The following is a 27,422-nucleotide window of genomic DNA, read 5'->3' on the forward strand; positions in this document are numbered from 1 at the left end:
CTCTGTATCGTGTATGCAGTCACAATTTTTAAAGAAATACATTAGCGAGCAGACACTAGGCACAGAGTAGAGTCCAAAGCCAAGTTTACTCAGGCAGACACATTCTTACACCATCCAAGAATACACAAGCCTGCCTTGGCTACTCCAGGAGGTGAGATATATTAGGGGAAGAGAGAAGAAAACCAAACTGCTTTCCTATTCACAGGGCTGTTCTGTACTTAGGCTTTAACATGAAAACAGCTCAAGAAATTTTAAGAGACTGCATGAGTAGGGAAAAGAAAACCAGTTTACAGGCTGAAGCAGCTTCTAACAGTTTCTCTCCACCCACTTCCTTTTTATATCCACTGCCTATTTAAGGTCTTTTCATACATCTTTGCTCTCAAATCTTGTCCTACAGCATTTATTTCTTCTTCAGCAGTGAGGGCTTTCTTTTCCCTTTTTCCTTTTAAACTATATACGCAAGCATATTTCTGCAGTTCAGACCCCTGAACTACAGAGCTCCACATTAAGAAGTCTGGCTGCTTCTACCTCCATCAATTTTCAAAAATACTTGGGATACAGTATATAAAAGCTACAAATACCTGTTCTTATTAGAAAGTTATAAATAAGATGTTAAAAAAAAAAACAAAAAAAACCAATTTTGCCACGTATGAAGCCAGTTTACCCTCAGATGCCAAAACTGAACAGAGCCCCCAGATCTTTGAGGGTGCACTAATAATATATTGGCTTCATTCTAGAGTACTTACTAAAAGAAAGCTGTATTTGGGATGTACTCTGCTGGGACAGCAGCACCACTTATTTGGTAAGTGCTGAAAATGTGTTCAGAGCCTTCACAGGACAGTCCCAAAAACTCTTAATCCAAGTCTGGATGGAAAACCCAACGAGGACCCTGAAGGAACTGCACACTGGAACCTCTTAATTTTATTACGAAGAGTAAAAGCTCTGGACCTGCAACAGGATTCTCACAGACAAATCTCTACAGCCCCACAGAGCCCTACGAAGATCAATACAAGAGTAAGGGTCACGCCACGCGGCCTTCCAGGCAAGGTCGGCATCTCAGTCTGTGAAGACATGCATTTTATCGACTGTCCTTAATGCACAAGCCTGAACTGTTTCAAACAGCACAAAATACATTTATTGAAACACAGTTCAAAACAACGCCAAAAAGACCGAACGTTATCTCATCCCAAATAAATGCCTCGGAACCGTGTCCCATGTTTGCTCTCTATGGAAATCACTGTGTACACACAGCGGCTCGAATACACTCGTGTTCATGTTCCTGGAATTATACGCACTTGTAAGCGAGCTTTGCACCTATATTTGTACAAGATTACAGAAAACACATTTTTCTCTGAACCAAACAAAAGCAGATTCCGCAAAACAGTGAAACAGCACAGTTCGCTCTCAAGTTTGGGCCCAGGAGCCTGCAAGTTCCCATTTTTAATCCCTGAGCCGTCATTCGCTTCCTGCGTGGCCTTGGGTAAATCACTTCAGCTGTCTCACCCTCCCCTCCCACTCCATCAATAAACACTGCATTACCTCCATCTCGGGGATTTCGCAAGATTTAAACGTCTCGTGTTTATAGCACGCTTTGGCCATCCAGCCCGCCCGCGCAAGGGCTCAACATCAGCTGTGAAATACAGGCAAGACTTCGGAGGCCGTGTTTACTTCCTGCTAAAGAGTGGCTTTACCCTAAACACTTCCAAACCTTGCCACATCAAAAGAAAACAACTTAGTGACTTAGGAGAAAAAATAAATAAATAAGGGGGGGGGGGGGGGGGAGAAAAGAGGGCAGCCCTGCTGTTTATTTCCCCTGGGGGTGACCGACTCCATTGTAACTCCACATAAAGGCGCAGACGGTATGGACAGGCTGACCAGGTCACACCGTACCTGCTGATCAGGAACAAACCCTCCTTTTCGCCAGGCCAGGCCCGGGGGGGGCCCATACCTGTTCCTACCTTTAACTTTTCCCCATCAGAAACAAACAAGAAGCTCCGACTCCAGGGGGGCGAGGGGGGCAGACCCCCACCCCGCAGAGAGACCTTCACCGGGGCAGGAACCCCCCGGGAGCGGGGAGGGGTCTCCCCGGAGGGGCCCCCCAGCCCACAGAGGCCCAAAGTTTTGGGCCTTTTAACCCGGGAGGAAGGAGCCGGGCCCCGTCTCCTCGGGGCAGGGGTAGGGGGTTGGGGGGGGGGGGGTGTCTCCACGTACTCTCGGTCTGGAGGATCTCCCGGCGCAGCCCGCCCGCGTACTGGATGAGCTCTTCCAGGCTGCGCTCGCAGAGCTGCCCGTAGCCCGAGAACTTCTGCAGCACCTTCTCCAGCTCCCGCTCCACCGTCACGCACTGGTCCATAGCGGCCGGCACCGGGCCGCGCTGCTGCTGCTGCTCCTCCTCCTCTTCCTCCTCCGCCGCCGGCGGGCCCCCCTCTCTGCCCGGGCCCCCCTGCCTGCCCGCCCCGCCCTCGCCGCCCCCCGCCAGCACCGTCCCGCCGGCCCGGCCCGGCCCGCAGCGCCGCTCGCTCCCAACTTCCCCGTCTCCTCAGGCTGCGGCAGTTGTGCGCAGGCAGCGCCGCGGGCAGGCGGGGACCTCGGCGGCGCCGGGCACAGGCGGCGCCGCGGACGCCTCGGCCGGGGACCTCCCCGGAACCCGCGAGGGGCGGGGCAGCGATTATTGCTCAGGCAGCGCGGCGGACAGCCCTCGGTTGCTTCCACGGGCGCCCCCCGGCCCCGGGCGGCCTCAGAGGTCCCGGGCAGCGCCGGGCTTTAGGCTTCTCGGTTCGGTGGCCCATGGGACGGGCGGTGGGGAGGTCAGCTTGGGGAGAGGGGATGCTTGAGGTGTTATGGCTCAGGCAGCAAGGTAGGCAGCTAAGAGCGGGGGCCTGAGGGGGGTGTTGCCATGGCGACGCGGAGGCCGGTGGGGTGCCCGGGGAGCCCAGCCCCGGCCCCGCCGCCTCCCCGGGCTGCCCCGGCCCCGCAGGAGGCCTCGGAGGGCCGGGACGGCTCCTCTCGCTCTCAGGGCCGGGCTGCCCGACGCCTCGGACCGGCGTCTGGCGGCGCGCAGCGGCTGGGAGGCGGCAGGCCGAAGCCTGCGCTGGGGCCGGTGGGGTGGGGGGAGCGTCAGCGCTGAGGTAACCCCCCGGGCGGCGGGAAGGCGCGGCGGGGGCTCAGCGCAGGAGGGTGGCACCTGAGGTAGGAGGGGGTTCACTTCCAGTCAGGCTGTGGGGGACGCATCTCGTAGCTGCCCCAAACACTTCACAAGTAGATACCGAAGGGCGGCTTGAAACAGAGTCAGGGCTGCATTAAGAAGCCTGGCGTGCCGGAAAGAGAACATTTAGCCTGTCATTAGGTCATTAACTGGGTCAGCAAACTTCCTCTGGAGTTTTATGTTGACTTACAGACTGAAGTCATGTATCTGACTGGCAAGCGGCTTGTAAAAGTGTGCTTGAAAGAAATGTCTCAGCTCGAATACCGCTTCCTTAACATTCTCCTTCCAACCTCAGTATCTGGAAGCGGCAGCACGAGCCAGTTGCGACTCTGTGTTTTCTGTAGCACAGTACAACCAAAGCTGCTAATAAACTTGGACAAAGTTGACTGCAAAACCAGCATTTGGTCTGAGTCTGAGACAGTGTTGCTTCATCTGTGCCCGTACTGCTGGGACAGGACAAGAAAATACAGAAATGTGTGTTCTCATAAGAATACGTGGCGTGTAGATGCTTACAAGTCGCTGTCATTCTGTCAGATATAGGCCCGAACTGCTGCTTTTGTTTGTATTCTTGCTCTTTATGTAATCATAGGTTATGTTTAAAGACATGCCGATATTTTCTCATTTCTTAGGTCAGTAGCACACTGGTTTAATTTGTTAAGTTCTTTACTGCAATGGGCTCCTTGGTCATCTCAGGTCATATTCAGGCAAGGTCTGCTGATTTTACTTTTTTTTTTGGTCGTTAAACAGAGCCTTATCTTCTCCAGAGGGCAACAAATAGTTTTTCACTGTTACAAAAAAAGAAGATGCCAACCGCCCTAGGAAAATAGTGTCTTGTATTTCAAGGTTTAATTAATGTTTTCTGCTCCTGTGAGTTGGTTTGGCCGTGATTGATGTACATTTCTGCGCTGCTGACCACTGCGTGTTTGTAGGCAAGGAAAATTGCCACAAGAGAGGAAGGGGTGACTATCAGATAAAACTGTGGATGGCGTAAAGGCCCGAGCAACCTGCTCTGGTGTTGCAGCTGACCCTGCTTTGAGCAGGAGGTCGGACTGCGTAGCCTCCTGCGTAGACTCCTGTCCAACCTGAGTTACTGTCTGAATCACTACTAGATCCCGTCGGGCTTGCCTCACCCAAACAGCCGGTGCTTTAGCTGAGGTGTCAAATACCGGCCATTGTATTGCAGAACACCACCTATATATTAAATCTACTTCTGTTTGGCCACTTGTAGATAGTAGGAAACATCTGATCTAAAATTCCTCTATGTACAACAAAATAGCGTCTGGGCTGCTGTGGTCTTGCTTTGAGACTCTCGTCCAGGCTTGTTGGTTTATTTAATAAATACCAGGTAATGACAAGTAGTCACGGTTTCATGTTATGCATAAAAATGTGTTGAGATGCACCTATGTTGCTTAAAAAGTCCTTCAAGAGACTCTATGCTAGTGAACTCCTAGCAATTGTATTTACAGAGTTGGCTGGCTCTTAGGAAAACTGGGTTTCAGGTAGTTTAAATATTAGTTTGTTGAAGTTTATCTTAATATATGGCAACATTAAAACTGTCCAGAAAAAAGGGGTATGATAATATTTTAACATGGTAAGGGACTGAATTAAGATTTTCAATCCTCGGTTTTGCTGACTTCAAAATGACAATGCTTTTCTTAATGTTCCTCATAGAAGTCTGGAAAGTGGATTTTTGTCCGTATTCCCAGGCTGCGCAGTCAGCAACTGCTCGTAGGAGAGGATGGGGGAGGAGAGGGAATCCTTGGCATTTATCAACGGGCAGCAGAGACTTCAGGTTTGGCTGTCTGACAAGAAAAGGTGGCTGTCCCAGTTCTCAGGATTTGGTCTCATTATCTCGTAAATCACAGTAAAATATTTTTGCTGCCAAAATGGTTTAAAAGCAGCTCCCTGCTTCAGGTTTTTGTTTAAAGGTGGAATTTGTATTCTTCATTCTCTTCACATTTGTAATATTTGCTCTATGAGCACACGACTGACTGATGACTGTTTAATGTTGTTAATTAGGTAGAGTTAACCCTGGGGTCTTTAAAAATGTCAGCGTGTGTCATCTTTGTCTTCAGCCCAAATGAATTTTAATTCACTCTTAAGATATTTAGATTTTCCAGATAATTAAAACTCCCTGAAAAAATTGTTTGCAGGTGACATGTCAAACATGCTCTGAGTTGCAGCTGGAAACCAACAAATGATGGCTGTATCTAGAAAATAGAACATTTTCTGGTAGGGTCAGCTCGGTAAGTCAGGGATGTAAAGGCAGGGAGGAAAGAGAGGGCCAGAGAGCCTGGGAGAGGAACCGAATCGGTTTAGGTTTTCTCTGCCAGGCTTTTGGTCAACTCATCACCTGCAGCTCTTGGTCATACCCGTCCCTGCTCGTCATGTGCAGCTCTGCCCCATCCCGTCTCGTTGCCTGAGCGCTTCTGTGTTGGTAGCTGCTTTGCTTTTGGTTGTTCTGGGGGGTTTCGAGTAGCGGTTTGAAACACCATTTTTACTTTCTTGAAACGACTCCAGGGTTTTGAGTTTTGGCAGATGATGAGCATCGTCTCTGCAGGGGACTCGTCATCAGTTACCACTGGGAATGTTAAGAATTGATTTAACTCAGCCCATGAGCATGAGGAAATGACACACTGGTGACAGCCTCCCCAGCAGTTGGTGTTGCAAATAGTTCAGCCGTGAGCGTAGACTCGTAATTGTTGCTAGGTGCTTTCTTGCCAGAGGAAGCGAGGGCATCCCCAAACGAGTTACAGCGGAGAAACACCGGGATCGGGCGCGGAGGGGCCTGCCGCGCTCGTTAACAAAAAGCCAACCAACAAAAAAACCAACGATGTGTTTTCTAACTAAAGTTCGACACACAGGGTTCCTCTTCAAACACCTAACTCCCGTCTCTTCCTCCCACCCATCGCTTCACATACGCTCGAGCTGCTCACTTGAAACAAAAGGCAGAGAAATCGGGCAACTTCTTGTACGTGTGACAAAAGAAACGGGCCTTCACAAAGCTGCTGAAAAAGAACCGTGGTCCTGGGGTGTGTTTTCGGGGCTCGGGGAGAGCCTGCCTCCGGCCCTAATGACGGGTGATGTTAAGTGTGCGTTTTATTGCGAGTCCCGTGGCTCTGCCAGCTGTAAGAACAAAGCCGCTCGCTTGTTTTTTGCCAAGGGGCAAGGATTGGTTTTATTGATGCTTTGCCACTTTCTCATTAGGGAGATGGGCCCTGCCTCTGTTGGAGGGGCAGTTTACCAAACCGCAGGGGCTTTGAAGGAGAGCGCAGCGCTTCAGCCCGGCCTCCCGCGAGCTCCTTCACTGCACCGTGCCCCCGGTACCTCCTGTCCCAGCCGCACCTCCCGCCCGAGGCTGCCTGCAACCCAACCCAGCTGCTGAAATCCCTTTGCGTTTAATCGAGCAGCATCAGCACAGCTGGGGTCTGCAGTCCACCTCTAATCTTTACCGCATAACAATTCCGAAGAATAAAGGTTTATACGACTCCCAGCGTGAGGCACAACGTTTCCCAGCCCGTCAGAGCGTAGTTTGTGAGCAGCTACTCCTGCGGTGCCTCCACCCTTCCCCTTTCGAGAAACAAAATGAGCCCAGTGCGGAAGAAAGCAGTGTCGTGATTTTTCTTCTTGAAGAGGCCGTGGTGGCTGCGTGACAAAATGGGCTGAAACTGGGTTGTTTTGGTTGGTTTTTTTTTTTTTTCCTTTTTAAACCCTATCAGCACGCTGAGAACCCTGTAAATGTGTTTTAAAGGCTCAGAGGTGTACGGCCATTTAAATGCTTTCTATGGGTCGATATTAATGTGTCCTTTTGAAATTTGATAGTACGGAATTACTTCAGCCTGTACGCTCTGGGGGGCTGTCAGTGTTTTTTAAAATCAAGCCGTGCTATTTTTGTGCTCATCCGTATGAGTTGGCAATTTTCATGCAAATCATGGATTCTTAAAATAACATAACATTAAAATAACATCCCCAAGAAATGTTGAGTTCCCTTCAGAGGGGAGCCTTCGTCTCAAAGCAGCAGCGTGATTTCAGTATGGCTTTTGTAGCAGATTAAATCGCGTCTTTGCAGCCTAACCGCTTCTCGTGCAGCCCGCGATGATTATTTGTGGATCCACTTAACCGAGGATCCACGCTGCGCTCCCAATGCTTCCGAGGGGCACAACAGCCCCAAACTTAAACCTCCGTCAGAAGTCGCGGTGCCGCTGGCCGGTTGCCTCGTACCGTGGGCTAGGAGCTCGCCGTCGCAAAGCCGCAGAACCCCCGTTTCCATCCGTGCAGATGGATTTCGCTGTATTATTGGCTTTCGCGGGCAGCGAAGGGCCGGGAGGAGCGGAGGGATCGTGGATCATGCCTACAGCTCGCAGCGGCCCCAAGCCAACCAACCTGTGTCCCTTACGCTGGCTTAAAGCTGTCCAAACAGATCGACCCCATTCCGGCCGGGTAAATATTTTTCTTCTCAGGAAAAACGTCCATCGGGGGGTTGGCTCGCCCCGGCAGCTCGTGTCCCAGAGGTATTTCTATAGGTATTTCTATATATTTTTTGCAGCAGGCGCTGGCGGGGCAGGGGCGCTCGGGGCTCGGCCCCAGGTGCTGAATCACGGCGGGGGGGGGGGGAGGCGGTGCCGGTGTGCGGGGCCGTGCGGGGCCTCGGGTCCCGGCCCCGCCGCCGTCACCGCCTGCTGACGTCACTTTTGTTATGTCTCCGCCGGCGGCCGCGGCTCCGCTGGGGCGGGGACAGCGGCGGGAGGGAGGCGGGGGGGCCGCGGCCCCGCGGCGCTGACGGCCCCGCTCCCCTCCCCTCCCCTCCCCGCCGCTCCCCGCCCCGCGGCAGCCCGGCCTCCGGCGCGGCTCTCCCGGCCCCGCGGCGGGCAGCCCCCCGTCGGGAAGATGTGGGTGAAGCTGTGCTGCCTCCTGCTCTACTTCCTGGCGCTTTTCGTCCTGGCCAGGGTGTTCGAGGCCGTGGCGTGGTACGAGAGCGGCTTCCTCGCCACCCAGCTGGTGGACCCGGTGGCGCTGAGCTTCAGGAAGCTGCGGACCATCCTGGAGTGCCGGGGGCTGGGGCACTCGGGGCTGCCCGAGAAGAAGGATGTGCGGGAGCTGGTGGAGAAGTCAGGTACGGGGAGCTGCCCCCGGCGACCCACGCGTGGGGAGGGAGGCCGGTCCCCGGCCGCCCCCGCAGGGGGAAGGCGATCCCCGCTCACCCCCGCGTCCCTGGGGACGGAGACCCCGGGCGCCGCTTCCCACGCCTGTTGGCCGGGCGGATTTGGGAAACGAGCTGGTTTCTCCCACCGAGGACCGAGACGCCGGAGCGGTTAAATGGAGGAAGGCAGGGGGAAGCTCGGGGACGGTGACGTTAAAAACCTCCGCGGCGTTTGGAGCCCGAACGGGCTGCGCGGCGGGAAGGCCTCGGGTGGCCGGGTCACCCAGAAATGGCTCTCCCCGGTGGGCTGCGGCGGGCCGCTGGGGTCGGGATGGCGAGGGGCGGTTGCGCAGGCGGGAGCCGGTGTCGTCTGCCGTGAAAAACGAGGAGGAGAGAATCCAGAGACGGGCGGTATTTGGATCTGTAACGGTGGGTTACTGCGTACAGCTTCTCCCGTGTGCTCCTCGCCCCAGCCGTTTGCTGATTTTACGACAGGTATTGCTGTCAAGATGGGTGTTGAGGAGAGCGGCGATGAGGAGCAGAAGGGATGGGTACCGAGGGACGCGGTGGTTTTATCCAAGAGGAGCAGAAGTAGACCCCGCGTACAAAAGGAGGCTTGGGAAAAGGCAGGGAGGCGTTTCGGGAGTAAGGAAAACCAGGTGAGAGAGGCGGACTTTTGGGGGGTGATGCACGGCGAGGGGAGAAGAGCCACGGAGAGGTAAGGAATGGCAGAAGTGCCTTGAAAGTCAGGGTGCTGGCCTGGAGCAGTCGGAGGGAGCTGGCCCCGAGGCCTGGGAGAAGGGGCTGATGTAATAGCGGTAGTGCCAGCCAAGCAGGAAAATGTGAGTCGCTGCTTTACGTCGATGATCGAGGGGCTGCTCATACAGCGGAGAGAAATCCCAGGGATCGGGATACCTGGTGAGGGGCTCAAACCTCCGGACAGAGAAAGAGAAGGATTTGGATGAATATAGTATATAGTAACCTTAAAAATGCTGACTCCCTTTAAATAATTGATACTAATGCTGGACATTTAAATCTAATTTGCTTTTACTGTTCATTGTTTATTTATGTTGTTTATTTGCTTTGCTGCTCCAACAGTAAAATGCATTAGGCGATTTCACTTTTGTTTCCAATCCCTTTCACTCCTTGGCTGTCAGGTACTTTCACGGTGTCATGATGTTTGGGTTGCAAATCCTGCAGGGAAGTGTTTAACTCCAAACAAACTGTATTAACCGACTTCTTCAAATGTCATGGAAACGCTTCTCATACCAACGGGCTTTGCAGCATTTTTCCTTTTTTTTTTTTTTTCCCTAAATTCTATGAATACTTTTGGAAACCCCTCAAGGGTTTCAGCTGTAACGCTTTTTTTATTTTATATTTTGAAGGAAACAGCCTTTTTGGACAAGACTTAATTTCTGCAAGCTTAATAGATTAGTTACTAGAATGCTAGTTGTCATTAACAGCATTTGTAATGAATGTGAAACAAAACATGAGAAGGAAATGAGATTACAAAGGAATCATTATGAGATGATTTTACTGTGAGCTCTTTACGTTGCTAGGACTGGAGTTCATGGGAACTTTTTCCAACTGTGCAAACAGAAGCCAACAGCTAAATGATTCTACCTGAGATTTTTACTTGCGAGGGGACAACCGACACCTTTTTTTGGTACAAAATTCTTGATTGAAATTTTGGAAGTCTGTTTGAATTATCCGCATTAAGAAGTTGGTTGCTGCAAAATTACTGTCCTGCGAAATGAAAGCAAAGCTGCACGAATTAAAATTGCTCTCAGCCACTGAATATCGTCCTTTTCAGAGAGCGAGGCTTAGGAGATGTTCATTTATTCTTTTGTGCACTGGGTTGCATGTGTGGTACATTTGTGTAACCAGAAGCGTAGCGTTAATGTCTTCTGTGGTCTGACAGCTGAAGTCAAATTGCTCATAGTTATGTCGCTATAGATAGAACTAAAATAACTTTAAAGTTTAGCTGCCTTCGTACTGAAAAGGTTCTCTGAGCAACCATGTAAAATATAGTTAGTTAAACTGTTCTTAGAATTTACGAAGTGGTCTTTCTCAAGTGCCATTTTAATTGAATTTCTCCAACTGTCTCTTTTGCAGGAGACCTCATGGAAGGAGAGCTCTATTCTGCTCTCAAGGAGGAAGAGGCCTCTGAATCAGTTTCCAGTACAAACTTTAGCGGTGAAATGCACTTCTATGAGCTTGTAGAAGACACAAAAGATGGGATCTGGCTGGTACAGGTATAGAAATTCAATCATTTATTTGTATATATTTATCACATCCAAAATGTGTTTCAAAGGAGGTGTTTATGAGGGTAGTTAACTAGTAGTAAAAGTGCGTAACGGAGATGGTGACAAAGATAAACTACATCAGGGAGCTCATAAGGAATAAACGTGTTCAAAAAAACAAGAAAGGCTGGAAGCGACAGAGTTCCTATACGGACTGGAAGAAAAAAACCTGTTATTCTGCGGATTGCTTTTTGAAAACCAGGTACTTTAGAACCAGAAAACAAGCAGAGCAGCACGCGCTGAAGGACGCAGACTATGCCAGTACTCGGCCCTGGTATTGCAAGAGCTTGTGTAATGTGCGGAGCGGGTGCATTAAGTGTAGGTGCTCCCAGCTGGCACAGGGGAGGTGCCTCTGGTGTTGCTCTTCCTTCTGGTTGCATTACGTGCTCAGACCCAAGTTTCTGTTTATTTAAGGGGCTTAGAGCACTTCTAAAATCTCTGTTGCCTCTTCACGAAGGCAAGATCTCGGCGTGCTAATTTCAGGCTAGCAGGCTGCTTCTACGACATATTCCAGTAGCTTAAAGTTAACCTTCCCCCAAACCTTGTGGGCCCACCGATTTTAGAGCGTGCTTCCCCGGGGCTGCATGAGAATAAGAGAACATTTAGGAAAACAAAGAAAGACTTTTGCAAACAGGATTCTGAAACAATTTATCATCCCTCTTGAGAATATAAGTAATCTAGACCAAAATGTAAAAATGCTTTTCAGCATCAACTTCTGTATTGATAAGAGAATTCTTTCTTTTAGGCCGAAGTTCTCTGTTAACAGCCACATCGGGCAATCAGAATTCTCCACCAGACAATTAAGTGTTCAGTTGACAGCTCTCCTGCCTGGTTTGTCTGGTCTCCTCACTTCATGTTTTCTATTTCAATAGATTATCAGGATTTAATGACTTTCTGTTGTTAGACCTGCACGGTCACCACATCAGATCTCACCCTAAAATAGACAATGGGAGGACGGGTTACCTTCACAGTCGAAACGGCATTTGGGTTTTGGGAAAGATGTATTAGGAGTTTATGGAATCTAAGTTTCAGGTTTAAATCGTACAGAAGGGGATTCTTCAAGCAGAGAGAGAGCGTTGAAAGGAAGTTTACGCATCTCCAAGCTAGCTGACAAATACGAGCATGAATATGCTATGAAAAACCTTCCCTCCTCCCCAAGCAGCTCAAAAGAGTAAAATATGGTAGTTCTCTGTTGTCTGTTGCTTGCAGAATTTTAATGGTAATATATTTTCAGCTAGCTTCACAACAGCAGATCAGATAGGCTGCGTTTTGATATTTCTAGTGTGATGAATGTTGTCATCGTTCTGGGAATATTTGCGCCGCTATTCAGTTGGTCACAATAGCTGTGGAAAAAAAAATTAGTGGAATTTATTGAATAATTTACTTGCTGAACACTATTTGTCTGCTTCTCCACAGTAAAAAACACTAGACATGTCCAATTTCTTTTTTTCATTCTTGCCTTTCGAGTTTTCATCACTTTGAGTTTCCATTTGCTCCCTTCCCCACCATAACTCCTGTCTGGATAACTCCTGTGCTGGATTCTTCGTGTCCTTTCACAGGTTTTCCCATGCTCTTTTCTTAGACCTCATCCCTGCAGAGCTGTTTTTTACCATCACTTCCCTGTTCTAATTCTTGATTGCCCTCCCTTGCCCCTTCTCCTTCACCGTTAGGCATCCTGTGGAAGCTGTACAGCTAATTAATCAGCTCGATGCTTCGGCAGGGGACAGTAGGAGAGTGAGGATGCCTCATGGATGGGTTTGGTGACTGCAGACAAGGTTGGAGCGTTCCCCTGCTCTGTTGTTGCTGCCAGCTGGGAAGCAGAAAGGATCCCCAGATCCTTTTCGGGATCTCCAGATCCTTTTCGGGATCCTGACCCTGAATCTCTCTTCCACGGGGGCTGCTGGAAAGCAGCAGCAGGAGAGGAACCCTTCTGGCTCAGCTGGCGCAGTGGCTGTTGGTTGAGTTGGTTTTGAAGACTTTATGATGATGTATGGGAGGCTGGAGACTCTGAAGACGATTTTTATTTTCTAATGCATGTAAATGAAATTTCTGGGGTGGCACAGGCTGGCAATGTGATAGCCATCACTGTCTGCAGAGAATCAAAGGAAAATGAGGAAACAATTGTTATTTCTTTATATGTTTGACGCAAATCTGGATGTGAATTTATCATTTAGAGCCAGCAAGATTGAATGCCTTGAAGAAAGTCCAAGTCCATACACAGGGAAACAGTGTTTTGTGGCTTTGTTTCTTTATTTTCTGGAAATCCACACGCAGGCATCCAGGTTCAGTCGTAAATTGTTTACCAGTGTAGCTGTTCACAGGTGCCCTCTGCTCCTGCCTGGAGCTTCCGTAGGGCCACGGACAGCAGCATGTTCTCTCTCTTATTAGCTCGTGATCTCATCACCGTTCCTTTTATGCCTTTCTTCTTGCTTGCCAGCTGCTGTTGTGCACTTCTTTGGCTGGCAAGGAGGATGAGTGGTAGTTTCTAGAGCTGCTTCTCTTGTTGGTAGAGGAGCAACACGTAACGTTCTTGCTTTTCCAGACTCTGCTATGGCTCATGCTCTCTGGTTGATCTCTAGAACCCTGTCGCATCCAACAATATCGTAGTCATTATGACTTTTTAAAAACATACAGTAAATGATCTACAGCTAAAAATCCTCTTTGAATGAAGTTAAACTCTAAATTAATGTATATTTTTATTTAAAAAGTCCCTACTGTGACATAGTGGTAGAGAGAAGTAAAAGGAACTTTCTTCCTGGCATTGAAGCAGGAGGACAAACATTTTGATCATGTCTGGTAGAGGTGCAAAGGACATTATTATGGATATAAAATGTTGCAGTCTATTCTGCATCTCAGCTTCTTGTTCAAGTGGTGTAGTCACGGAGCAAGGGATGCGCCTACAGGATTTTGGTGGTGGTTCGTTCGTTCTTCCTTCTTTCTTTTGCTTGCATGTAGGATGAGTAATTTTCATATTTGCCTTTTGAATTTTGCCAGGTGATGAGTTGTTCTCGCTACAAGGAAATTAAGTACAAACACTCAATTATCTTAAAATACATTGTTTGGTATTCGTGTCTTTTCCAGTAGCCCTTCAGGATCGTTTATCATAGGATACCGATTTCAACTTTCAGTATCCTTCTTGAGAGTCTTCATATCCAGTCCAGGCTGCAGAATACCGTCAGCTAGAATGTAATAGTTCTTGTGTTGCCTGCATATCCGTGTTAATTCATTACAGAAGCTCCTTTATTCTCAACCTCTGACTTAACCGACAGCTTAACTGAGCTGTTCAGATTGGTGCATAGATCACCCCACCTCCCTTGAGAAACCACACGTAATTTTGAGGTGGTTAATTTTTGCATGCTATGGTGGATGTAGTCTTCTGTCTTTGCCTATTTTGATCTAATTTCTCACAGTCTCTTTCCCAGAAAAGCAAAGCAAAAAATCTCCAGACATCTCTAATCCATATGGATGGATTCTGAACCAGTTGTGAGTCCTTAGGAGAAAGCGACTATGCAGAAATTCAGTTCATCAGCACAAGGCTGAATAATAAACAGAGAGTGAGATGTCTCAGAATTAATAAAAGTACAGACAGTCATGTGGAAACTTATTGACGTTATCTGGAATAAGTGGGCTTTTTTCCATGCTTCTAATAAATAACTCATCAGTCTGTTTATAATTAATTATATTTCTAAATGAGAATTGTCCAAATATTTTTACTTCTGTTCCATCTATGGAAGGATAGTTTGCAACATAGCTGTTGATTATAAAGGCTTCTATGAAAAGCACATAAGAAAATTAATAGACCAGGGTTTTTGAACCTTTGTATCTTTGTGGACCCCTAGAAATCTTCCAGCGAGTGTGCAGACTCTTTTTACAGTAATATTAGGCTTCCTTTGCTCATCTACCTGCTGCAGGCTCTGTGGAGGAGTTCCTGGACCTCCAGGGGTCTGGATATCTCAGACTGGAAACTGCCGAACCAGACTGACAGTTCTCGCATACGTACAACCTTACCAGTTCATCAAGTAAGTTAGAAAACAGTTTCGCCTTTGGCAAAGTCACGCAGTTTTTTCCCCGATTCAAATGTCTGTACTCCTTCATGTGGAGACTGCCTTGCTGAGGCTGGGCGAGGATTGACTGCTCCCAAGAAGACTACCTGCACGCGTGTGTCTGCAGCAGGAAACGGTGTCCCTTATTTAACCGGTTTTGTTCTTCCTGATGGTTTAAAGCCAGTCACAGTGCCCTAGTGCCCAGACTTTTTGAGCACTTGGAGTTCTTGTCTTTGTGGCTAAGCTGTAAAACCAAGTTTTGACTATTCATGCGTATTCAGAATTGTGTGTTCTTGGTATGAGCAGGTGTGCCTGACACCTGGTATCCTGGCTAAATTCCAGCTTAGATAATGCCTGAGCTTCCCTTGGCGCTTTCATTTGGATACAGTTTTCTCTTCCTTTCACGGCACATGCTCCTAACCCATAAAGGCGGAGAGATGCTGCCAATGTTAATATTTTTCCATCACAAAAAATATATGTAAAAAACCCACATGTGCATGACTTAGCTCGGAGCTTCCGCTGTATTGTGATGATCTCACAAGTCTTGCTTTCCGCTTTGAGTTCTTTTTTTAGCGGTGTTCCCATCTCTGGCGCAATGTAACAAACACAAATGGAGTGACTCTTAACCAAACTAGCAAGGCGCAAGGGCTGTTAAATGTGCAAAGTAGACAATTCATCAGGATGTTTTTCCCTTTAGTGTTACTGAGGTTACTTTAGATCCCTGAGGCCGTTAGAAGCAGTAATAACCAGTTTGAAGGGCTGATTTTAAAATGTCCTCTTTAAAAAAGCTGTCAAGGGTGTTCAGGTTCTGTGGGAAGTTATCCTTGCGTATACTCCGGTCTGCAAAGTACTCGGGTTGCTGCAAGCTGTTGGAGTGGAGGCAGCTTGTTGAGTGTTGTTTTCGTTCCAGGCGGTATACCTCGTCTTGTGCAGGGTACATCGTAGGGATAATTCCCCATTTTAAAAAATACTAGTTAATCATATTGCAGTATCTTTGCTATGAGGATATCTGTCGGCTCTTTCCCCCATCATGCTGTAATTCTTCTTATACATCAAATGGTTTCTACGTTTCTTTCCTCTGTCTATCCTAACAATAGGAGAAAGCAGAGAAAATAATGGAAGGAGCTAGAATTGGTTAAAGTCATGAGAGTCGAAATACAATGAAGTGCTGTTTATTCTGCATCTGTCGATCTCTGACTTTCATTCTTGTGCCTTGTGATATTTAAACGTTTTTAGTTGTGAGTGAGCTTCAAAACTTACTGAGACCAAATCTTGTTACCGTGACCTGTTTCGAAATCTCTACATACCTGTCTAAAAGGCATTGAAAAATACCTGGTTTAAATGAACAGAAAATAGGAGAGTACTCAAATAAGGCTACTGTCATGTTGTGCTCAAGGACTGCTGGAGTACCAGAGCAGGAATCTGTCTTTGCATATCGCATTGCTACAGCAAACTCTTTAACAGCAGCAGTGTTTCCTTTCGCCACTTCAATTTCCGTCCCATCTCTTACTGGTATTTTAAGAATGTGTGTTTCATGAAATAATAAAAAATCCTTAATGATAACTGGGAAATTAAGGAGCAACTGCGTTGATGACAGTTATGAAGTAGATATTGCGATATCTAGGCATCTACCTGAGACGCTTTTGTTTTGGATTAAGCAAGAGAGGCAAAGTGTCTTGCTGACATTGTCCTGTTTTTCCAAGTGTTTAGATCTATCTGTCTCTGGGGTATTTGCTCTTCAAGTCTGTTTGCTTCTTTAATGTCATAACTACGACTATTTAACTTATAGATCAAAATGATTCTATTAATTACATTCTTGATTGGCCTCTTTTGGGACAGTTTTGTCTAATTCAAAGTCAGGAGAGCTCTTCCAATGCAAAAGCTTCCTATGCATTGCCTGCTGAAATGATCCGGATTTTGATGATTTCCGTATTATACGTCTCTAGATGAATTCTTTTTTAAACTTTGTTTTCTGTGGTATCTGGAAGCCACCTTTTTAGGTATTTATGGAAACTAAACAAGGACGCTCAATCAGAACACGTAGAAATAAAGGAGATTTCCAAACCCTCATCCTCCCATTTTTACTTTGCACATCTTGGTGTCATAACTAACCTGCAGGATTTCAGCGTCGTTGGTTGAGAATCTCCTGATCTTTTGGGATATTGCGTGGTCCTCGTGTCTGAGACTTAGAGGAAGTTTGTGGATGGATGTCCAGTGAGGGCCTGGCCTTCTCCCCAGCCTCTTCTTCCACTAAAGAAGCTAATAATTCATATATAGAGGAAAGACGGTAATTCAGATCCTGCAGTTAGAGCCAGTCCTCTGGCCTGGGTTAGGTGTCGATTAGGGAGCAGATCTAGTCCGTGTTGTGGGATTGGTAAATGGCAGGGTTACTTTGATCCTATTGGATTCTCTTAGCCCATTAAGATGATTAATGGATTAATTGGGTTATCTTCGTTGTCTTACTTGTCACTCTGACGTATGATATTTTGCAGATTATGAACATAGCTAATAATAAGAAAAGCTTGAAGGGTTTGTGTTCCTCTATATGTGGTGTTTGTTTCCCAGCTCTGCTAACTGATCTCATAAAAGATACCTTCTTCTCTAAGTTTTGTCTTTATTTCTTTGAAATGAAATACAGCATATGACTGAAAGGCACCTTCTTGATGAGCGAGTTCGGCTCTCTGCTAGACTATGGAATACGTGTTTATAAAATAGCTTGCTGTCGTTCTTAAATCGTAAGTTGTCTGAGTGTAATACTCATATTGACTGTTCCCCTCTGCTTGGAAACCTGTGTCCGACTTCTGGCCTAAGGGTATTCATGGCTAGTTTGTTCCTATTGCGCTTAAATTGACATCGCCCTTTAGTTTCACTGACTCCTGATGTCTAGCCCACTGCTCCCGGTATGTGAGGTCAATCAGCCAGTTTGTTTTGTCAGGCGTAATACATCCTGGGCTTTACTTACTTCGCAGCCAGTTAATATTGATGGCTCATAGTTCCTTTTGGATCAACTAATAGACCCAAGCTTTCCCTCCCGTCGCTGTTTCTAACTGATGAACTCCCCGAGTGTCCTGTTCATTATTGAATTCAATTTCATTTCTGACACTCTGCGTTACAAGATTTGTGCAGCTCCTCCTGTATGGCGTTATAATCCTCTTTTGTACATACGCCTGCTTCCCAATTTTATGTCATCTACAAACGGTTTTGGGAGACTTCAAGTTTCTGCAGGAAGGGCATTAATAGGAATATACGCTGAACTGAGCTCTAAGGTAAATCTATGAAGTCTGTTAGCACCTTTCTGGCGTTTTGATGTTTTCTTGCCTTAGCCAATTTCTTACTCACTTTAAAACTTTTTTTTAACTCACTGTAAAAGTTTATCTCCAATTCCCACAAAAATTTTCCATGTGGCGCAATACATGATACTCTACCAAACTACAGACAGGGTACTACATTCCCTTTTCTCTTGAAACTTGGTTCTTTTCCTGCGGGAAAAGATGGATTTTTAACTCTCAACTCAATCAGGAATGATACATCTTTAGTAATTGCATGCTGGAAGGGGGTGGAAAATTCAACTGTCTCTGCACCTTTAAATTTTGTTCTACAGTTTTCCATACTGTTGAGATCAAACTGGTGGGATAATTTTTTAATTTGCTCTTAAATATAGGTACTAACTTGTTACGCTCCTGTCAAAATGTACATTAGTCTGACAGGAGTTTTTTAAGAAATCTTGGCAGGTTCATCTTCGATTTTGTGTGCTGGTTGTATTACAGTCCTGGGATGGAGATTACCTGCTTACTCTGATTTAAGTGCGTTAAGTTATTTGAGTTTTGTTTCCGTCTTCAGGTGATACAGTCTCTTCCCCTAAACTCCCTAACCTGTCCGTGGCCAGCCATCTCCTCTTCACTGAAAACTGAGTCAGAGCATTAATTTAATTTTAAAAAGAAAATGATCTTACATTTCTGTCCTGTCTTCATTGGATGGTGATCTTGCTGCTTTTCCTCTGTTCTATTCTTACTCATAGGACTGAAAAGCCTTTTGGTGTAGCTTGTAATATTCTTTGTGTGGTCTAACTTGAATTGCTCGGTTTTCCTTACTTTTTCTTGCATATCTTTCTTTGCTAGCTCTTCCTTTTGACCTTTTTTCATTCCTTGTAGATTATCAAACTATTTCTAGCATCTTTTTGGAAGTGCTTGCTAGGAAGAAGTGCAAGACTTGACAACTTTTTTCTCCTTGCTTGAAATACAAAATCCTGATGGGTTTAACACCTTGGACTTGAAGAACTTCCAGGCCTTCCACATTCAAATTCCTGGTCTCCTCGGTCACAGGTTTTTAAGCTAAATTTCTTGGCTTATCAAAATTCACACTTCTTAAATAGCATCTGTTACAAGTGTTTGCAAGTTATCTTTAAATTAAACTGAATTACATTGTGATTGCTTAACCCGCAGTATTTTCTCAGGCTCCCTTATCCACAGAGATGATGACTACTTTCCAAAATACAAACCCGTGCCTCTGTGTGGTGAACTCCCGATGTTGTAAGTGGGTGTTGTCTGCAAGGAGCGGCTGCAATGGACATGTTTATTTGTTTGTTTTTTTTTTTTTGCCATAATGACATAAAAAAGCATGAGCCCACGAAATTTTACAAAGCTTCAGTGTGCAAAACCATAGTAGGGTTCTCTCTCTCTCTAGTTACAAAATACAAACTGCTAGTTCTGCCGTTGTCCTTCAGCATAAATAACTTTGTCCAAGAGGAAAGACTTTTTCATAGGAAGCAAATTACACCAGTATTAAAAAATCCACCAGTACAAACAGCCAGATGACAGCAGAACATACTGGTGACCGTATTTGCAACAAATCTCATTCTCTTGACACTTAAAGTGAGCATTGTAAAATCAGACAGAAGAAACAGCTGAGCGGGATCGGTCCTCCTGCACGTAAAATTAGCATACTCTCAACAACCGTGCTAGGCTTTTTCAGAACACGCACACAGAATTTTGGAAAAAAACAATCTCTGGGTAGTTGTACCAAAGAGTAATCCAGTTATCAACGTTTTTACTAATGAAACGTAGTGATTCCTTACTATGTTGGATGCATTTATCATGCTGTAGTAGCTCTGAGGCTATCTTGGTGTTAAGGTGTCTTTAGGAATGTGGTCTCTTTTAGTTGAAGTACACGAAAGGAAGAAGTGTAAAATACCCAAAGTAATTGTCTCACTCACATTGGGTGATGTATAGAAGCCTCAATAATACAGCAGATTTCCCCAGCTGGTTGTCTCGGTGCTTGAAGGTTACGTTTCACTAATCAAAAAGGCTCTTCTATGTGATGTGTATGTTTTGAGAATAACTTGAAGGATTCTTATCTAGATATTCACCTCTGGTTTTATTTCAACATTTTGGGCTCAGTGGAATGGGAGTATAACCTGTACCTTCACTTTAGCTTTGCTTCCCTACATAGAACGTTCTGCTTAGTGAATTCTCTTATTTTTAGTTTCTGAGTGGATGCTACTTACCACAAAGCAGATATTTTTTTTTTTTTTTGAGTCTCAAAGGCCAGATGCACTTTCCAGCTCTGCATCTCAACCTTTACACAGAGAACTGTTAATCGCAGTGACAACCTAACTTCCAGAGGAAAGCTGACATTTCAGGTTATTAAGTCGGAAAATGACTGGGAGAAGTTTAATGGTGGGCAAACAAATACCTAACAAATGGAAGTTTTAAAACTTAATTTGAAAATATATTTTAAGTGGTTGCCAGTAAGCCTGCAGAAGCGTGTGAGGCATTTCTAAAATAGAAACTGCGACGGCTCATGGAATAATGCATGATCAGTCATGTCGTTCAAAATTACCTGTCAACTGCAGGCAGGCAGGTTTTTCTTTTTTCCTTCCCTGTACAGTTATAAGTCAGAGGACGAGTACTTATTCTTTGTCATTCGTGTCTGCAGAAGCTTACGTCTAGGTAACCTGAAGTACTACTTTAATATACTAGGTTAGAACAGATTAGACCTTGGGATATATCACAGTGAATTATCATCCTGAAATGGCAGCTAGGACACTGGAGTTGGTGGAACAGCCACGTAAAGTTACAGAGTGAGTCACTGGCAAAGCTGGAAGGAGTCAGGATTTTTAGGCATTATCTGGGAGTTTAATCACTAGTTTCCACCGCTTAGAAATGGTTGTTGGCAGTCTAATCTGGTACCAGGTACCTACGTTCCAACTCATTTTACTTGCTCTGAGACGACATTTCTTTGGCATGTTGTAACTTTTCATGGAGAATTGTAATAAAAAAATGGTCTTTTTTACTGCAAAGAAGAGAAACCTGCTGCACCCTCTTCCTTTCTCCCCTGCTATGAACTAGTTAATGATAGTTTTGGTATTTTCCCGAGATTTTTGTTACCTACCACTGATTTTAGTATCTTAACAGGTACTTAAAATGATGATGCGCTTTTGTCTTTCTGCAGAAACTATATTTCCATCTTAGAGCTTCACTCTCCAAAGACGCTTAGTGTGACTACCAGTTGTATATACCTATTGTATGTTCTAAGAGAAGGGGAAAACAGTATCAAGGGTGACTAGATCTCTATTTTCATGAAACTTGCTCTTTATTTCGGGTAGCAAACTTACTGTGATACTAAATTATTATTTTCTTTTGGCAATAGGTTGTGGCAAACGACAGAAGCCCACTGGTGGGTAAAGTCCACTGGGAGAAAATGGTGAAGAAAGTATCAAGATTCGGCATACGTACTGGCACTTTTAACTGTTCCAGTGACCCCAGGTATATTCTTAAAGGATTATCTAAATCCCAAGAATATCTCAGGGCTCAGCCGTGTTCTGGCAGCAGGGCTTGCTGTGTTGTAAAAGTAGCTGTGACAGAAGGTGGCTTTATTCATGTTTTTATCTCTACTGACGTCTGTTCAGAATTCTCCATTACATTATTTATCAGCATCATAAACATAAATCTGCAAGCTTCCTAAAGCACCATGTGGGAAATACCTGATCAGACTGTGCAGAGTGTCATACAGCAATGGGAGGGAATGAATGGAAGAGTCTGGCTTTATAGTCCAGGCATTCGGGGACAGGAACTGTGCCTGCTTAGGGCAAAGCTGAATATAGATATATATCTATATATCTATATCTATATATATCTATCTCCCATGTAAGAGAACTGTATCAGTTGTAGAGCTGCTATATTACCGTCTGGAAAGGAGAAATACAGGTTAGCAGGAACCTTGCAAACAGTGCCTGCTTCTCAGGATTACTGACAAATCCTGTTCCCTAACAAATGTCTGGATGTGTATATATAAACTTGCACACGCCCTTTGACAACATCCAGTGTGCTGTGCAGGATTCACTGTTGTTTGTGTATGATTTCGAACAAGGAAGAAGAGCAGAGCCAAAGAAGCTATTAATAATTCTGTGCTGCCGTAAAAAGAATTTTTTTTTTAACATTTTGTTGGAAGCATTTGCTTCACACGACAGGAAACTTTGTCTAGAATTCCAGTGGCATGTATGGATATGCACATCTTGCACAGCTTAAGTGCTAAATGTTTACAGAAATCTCAGAGTTAATCATAGGAGAAAATTCTTAGACTTTGCAGTGCTTATGCAAAATAATCTTGTATAATCAAAACACTGGTATTTGAGCATCTTAAAAATTTGGCAGTGTTTCTCTTTGCATAGCTCCTAACTAATCTTAATGTTATGGTCAAATATTATGTTTTAAATTAATTCCTTTTTTCCTAATACAAGAAATGTTTTATTGAGTAAACCCTCGTGAATAGTTTTCATCAGGTTGCAGCTGAAATTCAGAACACTGCACGCTACAGTAGTCAGGACACCTTTATTAGTAGGGTCATATCTTATGGCTCCTTCTAAAAATGTTACATTCAGATGCCTGAGATGGGGAGCTGTAATTGTCTAAATACATGTTGATAGACCAAAACCAAAGAGGGTGTAGGTAAGACGGCTGGCGAATGAGGCTGATGGCCGCTGTTTCAATGTGCAGGGTTCGCAGAGACAGTTTGCATGCCCGGTGGCTGTGTAATGTTTTGATTGTTGAAACTTGCCAGCCGTTTCCTAAAAGGAGGACTAGATAAATTGGGTGGCATAGCGATGCTGGTAGGAAAGATGCATGAGAGAAGGCATTTTCGGAGTCATCAGACTCATCTCATAGTTACTGGGGCCTGGACCATGACTCGGGGTTCAGCCTTGAAGAGCCTCGTCTTTTAGGTATGGATTTGGAGTTCACCCCATCTCAGCCCTCTGCCTGCCAGACAGTGGGGGTATTCTTTCAGCCCAAATCGCCTGGCAGCATGTGTCTGCTTCCTCCTCCGCTGGTTTTGTGGTGAGCTCTCTCGCCCCACCTCTTAGCCTGTCTGCGTCCTTCCAAAATGACCCCAGTAGGAAGTGGACACTTGTCAGCTTCGTTAAAGCAACTGGGAACAGACCAGTGTCTTGTTAACTTCACCCCACTGGTGCTTGGCAAAGCTAGGACAGAAGGGAGCACTGGGAAAGTTACCTGCAGGCTCAGGAAAGCTATGGGACATGGAGTTACACCGTAGTGGTTATCTTCTTGGCTGGAAGGCGAAGGAAAAATAGCTTCTAATACCAAAGCTTTACAGTGAAGAGTCAGCTTGTGTATTTTTCAAATCCAGTTACAAAGCGTGAATGACTGTATGGCCTTGTTCACTATAATGAAAATTAACACTATTCCTCTTCCTGTTTGATGGATACGTACCTCTTTACAACACTTCTGTACGATAGATAACAAATGTATTGTAGGAATAAATACACTTTGCCAGAGAATATTGAATGCCCGTATTTCCTACTATTACATGTAAAGATTCCCAAGTGCTCAGCATGTCTCGTTTTTGGGCTCATAACAGAAACTGAAGGACTGCAGCTCCAGGGTGACGAGACTCTGTAATCTAACCTGCCGTTTTCTTTGTAGATACTGCAGGAGGAGGGGTTGGCTGAAATCCACCCTCATTATGTCGGTTCCACAAACCAGTACCTCCAAGGGAAAAGTAATGCTTAAGGAATACAGCGGGCGCAAAATCGAAGTGGAGCACATTTTCAAATGGATCACAGCCCACGCTGCTTCTCGGATCAAAACCATCTACAACTCCGAACATTTAAAAGAAGAATGGAACAAAAGTGACCAGTACCGTGTGAAAATATACCTGTTTGCCAACCTCGACCAGCCTCCGGCGTTTTTCTCTGCGCTAAGCGTAAAGTTTACTGGAAGAGTAGAGTTTATTTTTGTGAACGTGGAAAACTGGGACAATAAAAGTTACATGGCAGAAATCGGTATCTACAGGACACCATCGTACATACTTAGGACTCCCGAGGGGATTTACAGGTATGGAAATAACACTGGTGAATTTATATCACTACGTGCCATGGATTCCTTTTTGCGCTCGTTACAACCAGAAGTTAATGATTTATTTGTTTTAAGCTTAGTTTTGGTTAATCTGATGGCTTGGATGGACCTGTTTATTACACAAGGCGCTACTATAAAGCGTTTTGTAGTTCTTATAAGCACTTTAGGGACGTATAATTCATTATTAATTATTTCCTGGCTACCCGTGTTAGGTTTTTTGCAACTACCCTACTTAGACAGCTTTTATGAGTACAGTTTAAAACTCTTCAGGTACTCTAACACAACTACTTTGGCTTCTTGGGTAAGAGCCGATTGGATGTTCTACTCTTCACACCCAGCCCTCTTCCTCAGCACGTACCTTGGTCATGGTTTACTAATTGATTACTTCGAGAAGAAAAGAAGACGCAATAACAACACCGATGAAGTAAATGCTAATAATCTGGAGTGGCTCTCGAGCCTGTGGGACTGGTACACCAGCTACTTGTTTCATCCTATTGCTTCTTTTCAACACTTTCCTTTTGACTCGGATTGGGATGAAGAGCCGGATTTGTTCTTGGAGCGGTTGGCCTTCCCCGATCTCTGGCTTCACCCTCTGATACCAACCGATTACATAAAAAACTTACCCATGTGGAGGTTTAAATGCCTTGGCGTCCATTCTGATGAGGAAACCTTTCAAGACAGCGAAAGTGACTCGGACAGTGAAAACAAAGAGGTCTTCAGTAGCGAAAAAGACGTCTCGGAGGACGACGAGCTAAACACGTTTCATAGGCGCAGTGAGGGAGAGCCTCGGTGCGGTGCTGAGACCTGTTCGTGCGCCAATAAATATTGTCATCACGAGCCATATGAACGGAAAGCGAGATCCTACGGCTCGTACAGCACCGCAGGCGACATGGAGCCGGATTGGTCAGCCTGGCCCTCCGAGATGTTGCACTGTACAGAATGCGTTGTGTGTCTAGAAAATTTTGCAAATGGTTGTCTGCTCGTGGGCTTGCCGTGCGGCCACGTGTTCCACCAGAATTGCATCGTGATGTGGCTGGCCGGCGGGCGACACTGCTGCCCCGTCTGCAGGTGGGCTTCGTACAAAAAAAAGCAGCCATACACACATCCGCAGCCTTTGTCGAATGATACCCCATCGTAGCTGTGTGCCGATGATGTCCTTCGTAAGCTTTCAGGATATTACTGCTTGCCTTTTAAATGTTAGTCACTTAAAAAATTACGTGGTTTGAAGTTTTAGTTTAAATGTTAGTGCAGTGAACTAAAATATACATGATGCTAACGTTACCGACAGAATCATTTGGTTGCCTTGTATGTTGAACTGAATGCATACTTATCGTACAATAACTTTTTCTTTTCAACATCTGGAAACTTGATGCTGTTTGTGTAAGCACAAAAACCAAGCCTACAACAGGAACGTATTCCAGCAAACGTTTACGAGTTAGGATGTGGGTGAAATTGAAATTCTAATCGGAGACAATTGCTTAATTTAAGTGTTTCTTATTTTAGAGTCTGTTCAGCACATCTTTGTTGAATAATGTATGTTGTAAGACAGTACCATTTAAAAAGAAATCAGTGAAATAAATTATTTTAAAAGGAGATTTGTAATGTTAATTGTTTTGATAAATATTTTGTGTGTATGGTTACGGCTGTCTTGCTGGTCTGATTTATCTGTGACGACAATAAAAATATAACACAACTTTTGTGACTAATAAATCATCTCCTAGTGATGCAGGAATTCATTGCTCCAGTGTTAGCCACTGTGCTCCAGTGTTAGCCACTGGCCAAGTGGAAGGCGATGGTGTTTCAGTGGGAGCTACTTCCTTCGTTAAGTCCTCCGCGTTGAGGTGCCTCTCTGCCTGACCAGTGGTTTTCCAGTTGATGACAAACTGCTTTATCGGACAGAGACCCCCTGCTACCATCCGCCTCTCCAGCACCCTCATCTGCAGCCATCTAGGAAGACTTTAGGGTAGCCCCTCTACAGCCTCAAAGTAAACCATCGTGAAGTAGCAGAATATCGTCATGCAGTGACAAAAGTGGCTTGTAAAAACTTGGCAGATTCCAACTGCGGGTATTTTGAAGCGATTTCTCATTTCTTGGAGAAAAGTGATAGTTGTTTGATGCCATAAAAAATTGAGTCTATTGTTTTCTTTATATTTCGATATGAAACTGTGGTTTTGGTTGTACCTGTCAGAAATCATCTGGCTGAAAATCCAGAGGGGAAAAGTTGGTTGGAAAGAAAAAAGGGGGGAAAAGAAAAAAAAAAAAAAAAAGAAAAAGAGCATGAGATGATGTAAGTAGAAGAAAAGGCTAAACTAGGAAGGTGTTTTCAATTGTCACATTGTTTTATTTCTTTCCTAGTTCTTGCCCATGTGGTATGAAAGGAGGATAATTAAATGAAGATGATAATAGGAAATGTAAATGCAGGTCCCTCTTGCAGCTACGATCCATCTGTGTCTCTGTGCCTTCACAGCGAGTTGGGAGGCTGGCGCTCCCAACGCTGTCTGGCACTGTTTTACCTGCCCAGGGTTATCTGGGCACTCTCAGTTTTAATAACCAATGTTTCATGCCTGCAGTCACCGGGTGTCCTCCCAAGAGGGCATTCTCCTAATTATCGGAAGAGCTGTTTTTAATTGTGAGTACTTTTTCCTCTTGTTTCCTTTTCCCTATTGCAGTACTGAAGCAGGGAGGTAGAAGAGGTGTAATAGCACCAACTCTCCTGTGGTCCAGAAAGTAATTTCTGTTCCGGTTGAGGCCTGTCAGTACCTGCCCTTTATCTGTCATTACAGCCGCGGCGGAGCAGTGGAGAGGCACAACGAGGGCAAAGAGCGCATCTGCTTCCCATTTGTGCGGCAGCGGGACGCTGAGCCTATGTGCTTATCCTACGCAGCTGGGGTTGAAACTCACATTGTTTCAGGGCTGTGTTGAAACCTGCACCGAACTGGGGCCTTGCCATCTCAAAAGGGGAAACGGAGGGAGACTTTCGTGAGTATAAATAAGGCTGTAGTTGACGTACTGAAGTGCACAAGCGAACCGCTGTATCCCAGTCCGCCGTAGCCTTTTCCTGGCACCTCATCATTTTGCCAAACGCTGCGAGCAGTGAGTTCAAGCAACGCCGCGTCCTCGGGGCACTGTGCGCTTCTGGAGCGCAGCTCTGCTGCTGAAAGCTGCCCTCCTCGTACAAAGCCTGGGCCCAAGCAGCTCCTGTGCACAGGTTCAGCCTTATTTGCAAACCCTTGTGCACACCTGTTTCAGCCAAAGGCTTGCTTTAATAACCTCAGTTGCTCTACTAGTCCAATTCTTTTGATGAATGACACAAACTGCTGTTTAATTAGCAGGAGAGCCACAGAGAGCACATCCGTATGA

General features: G+C 45.5%; 2 protein-coding genes across 14 annotated transcripts in view; one reads left to right on the plus strand and one right to left on the minus strand.

Annotated features, from left to right (window-relative positions):
• Positions 1-2,619, minus strand: part of RMND5A (required for meiotic nuclear division 5 homolog A) — a 52,805-nt gene extending 50,186 nt beyond the window's left edge. For 2 of the 4 annotated variants that reach the window (XM_087736160.1, XM_087736158.1), the window contains exon 1: positions 2,212-2,616. In XM_087736160.1, the coding sequence (XP_087592286.1) occupies positions 2,212-2,353 (142 nt within the window). In that variant the 5' untranslated portion in view covers positions 2,354-2,616. Of the gene's footprint in view, positions 1-2,211 lie in introns of all 4 variants that reach the window. The other 2 variants (XM_087736161.1, XM_087736162.1) reach the window with 1 other exon arrangement.
• Positions 2,620-2,907: 288 nt separating this feature from the next.
• On the plus strand, positions 2,908-27,352 carry RNF103 (ring finger protein 103). Of its 10 annotated transcripts, none has more exons than XM_087736157.1 (6): positions 2,908-7,728; positions 8,152-8,318; positions 10,461-10,600; positions 21,340-21,455; positions 23,631-24,041; positions 26,846-27,352. In XM_087736157.1, exons 1-6 carry the CDS (start codon positions 7,349-7,351, stop codon positions 26,982-26,984), a joined length of 1,353 nt encoding a protein of 450 aa, XP_087592283.1. In that variant the 5' UTR covers positions 2,908-7,348; the 3' UTR covers positions 26,985-27,352. The 10 variants fall into 10 exon arrangements, with proteins under 10 accessions (XP_087592283.1, XP_087592277.1, XP_087592275.1 ...); XM_087736151.1 differs by lacking the exon at positions 26,846-27,352 and adding an exon at positions 24,333-25,655 and having other exon boundaries at positions 2,914-7,728; XM_087736149.1 differs by lacking the exon at positions 26,846-27,352 and having other exon boundaries at positions 2,915-6,297; positions 6,413-7,728; positions 23,631-25,655.
• Positions 27,353-27,422: the final 70 nt, after the last annotated feature.

Source organism: Nipponia nippon, unplaced genomic scaffold (genome assembly GCF_047370975.1).
Source record: "Nipponia nippon isolate SJK-2023a ecotype South Korea unplaced genomic scaffold, ASM4737097v1 scaffold_6, whole genome shotgun sequence".
Lineage (NCBI taxonomy): Eukaryota > Metazoa > Chordata > Aves > Pelecaniformes > Threskiornithidae > Nipponia > Nipponia nippon.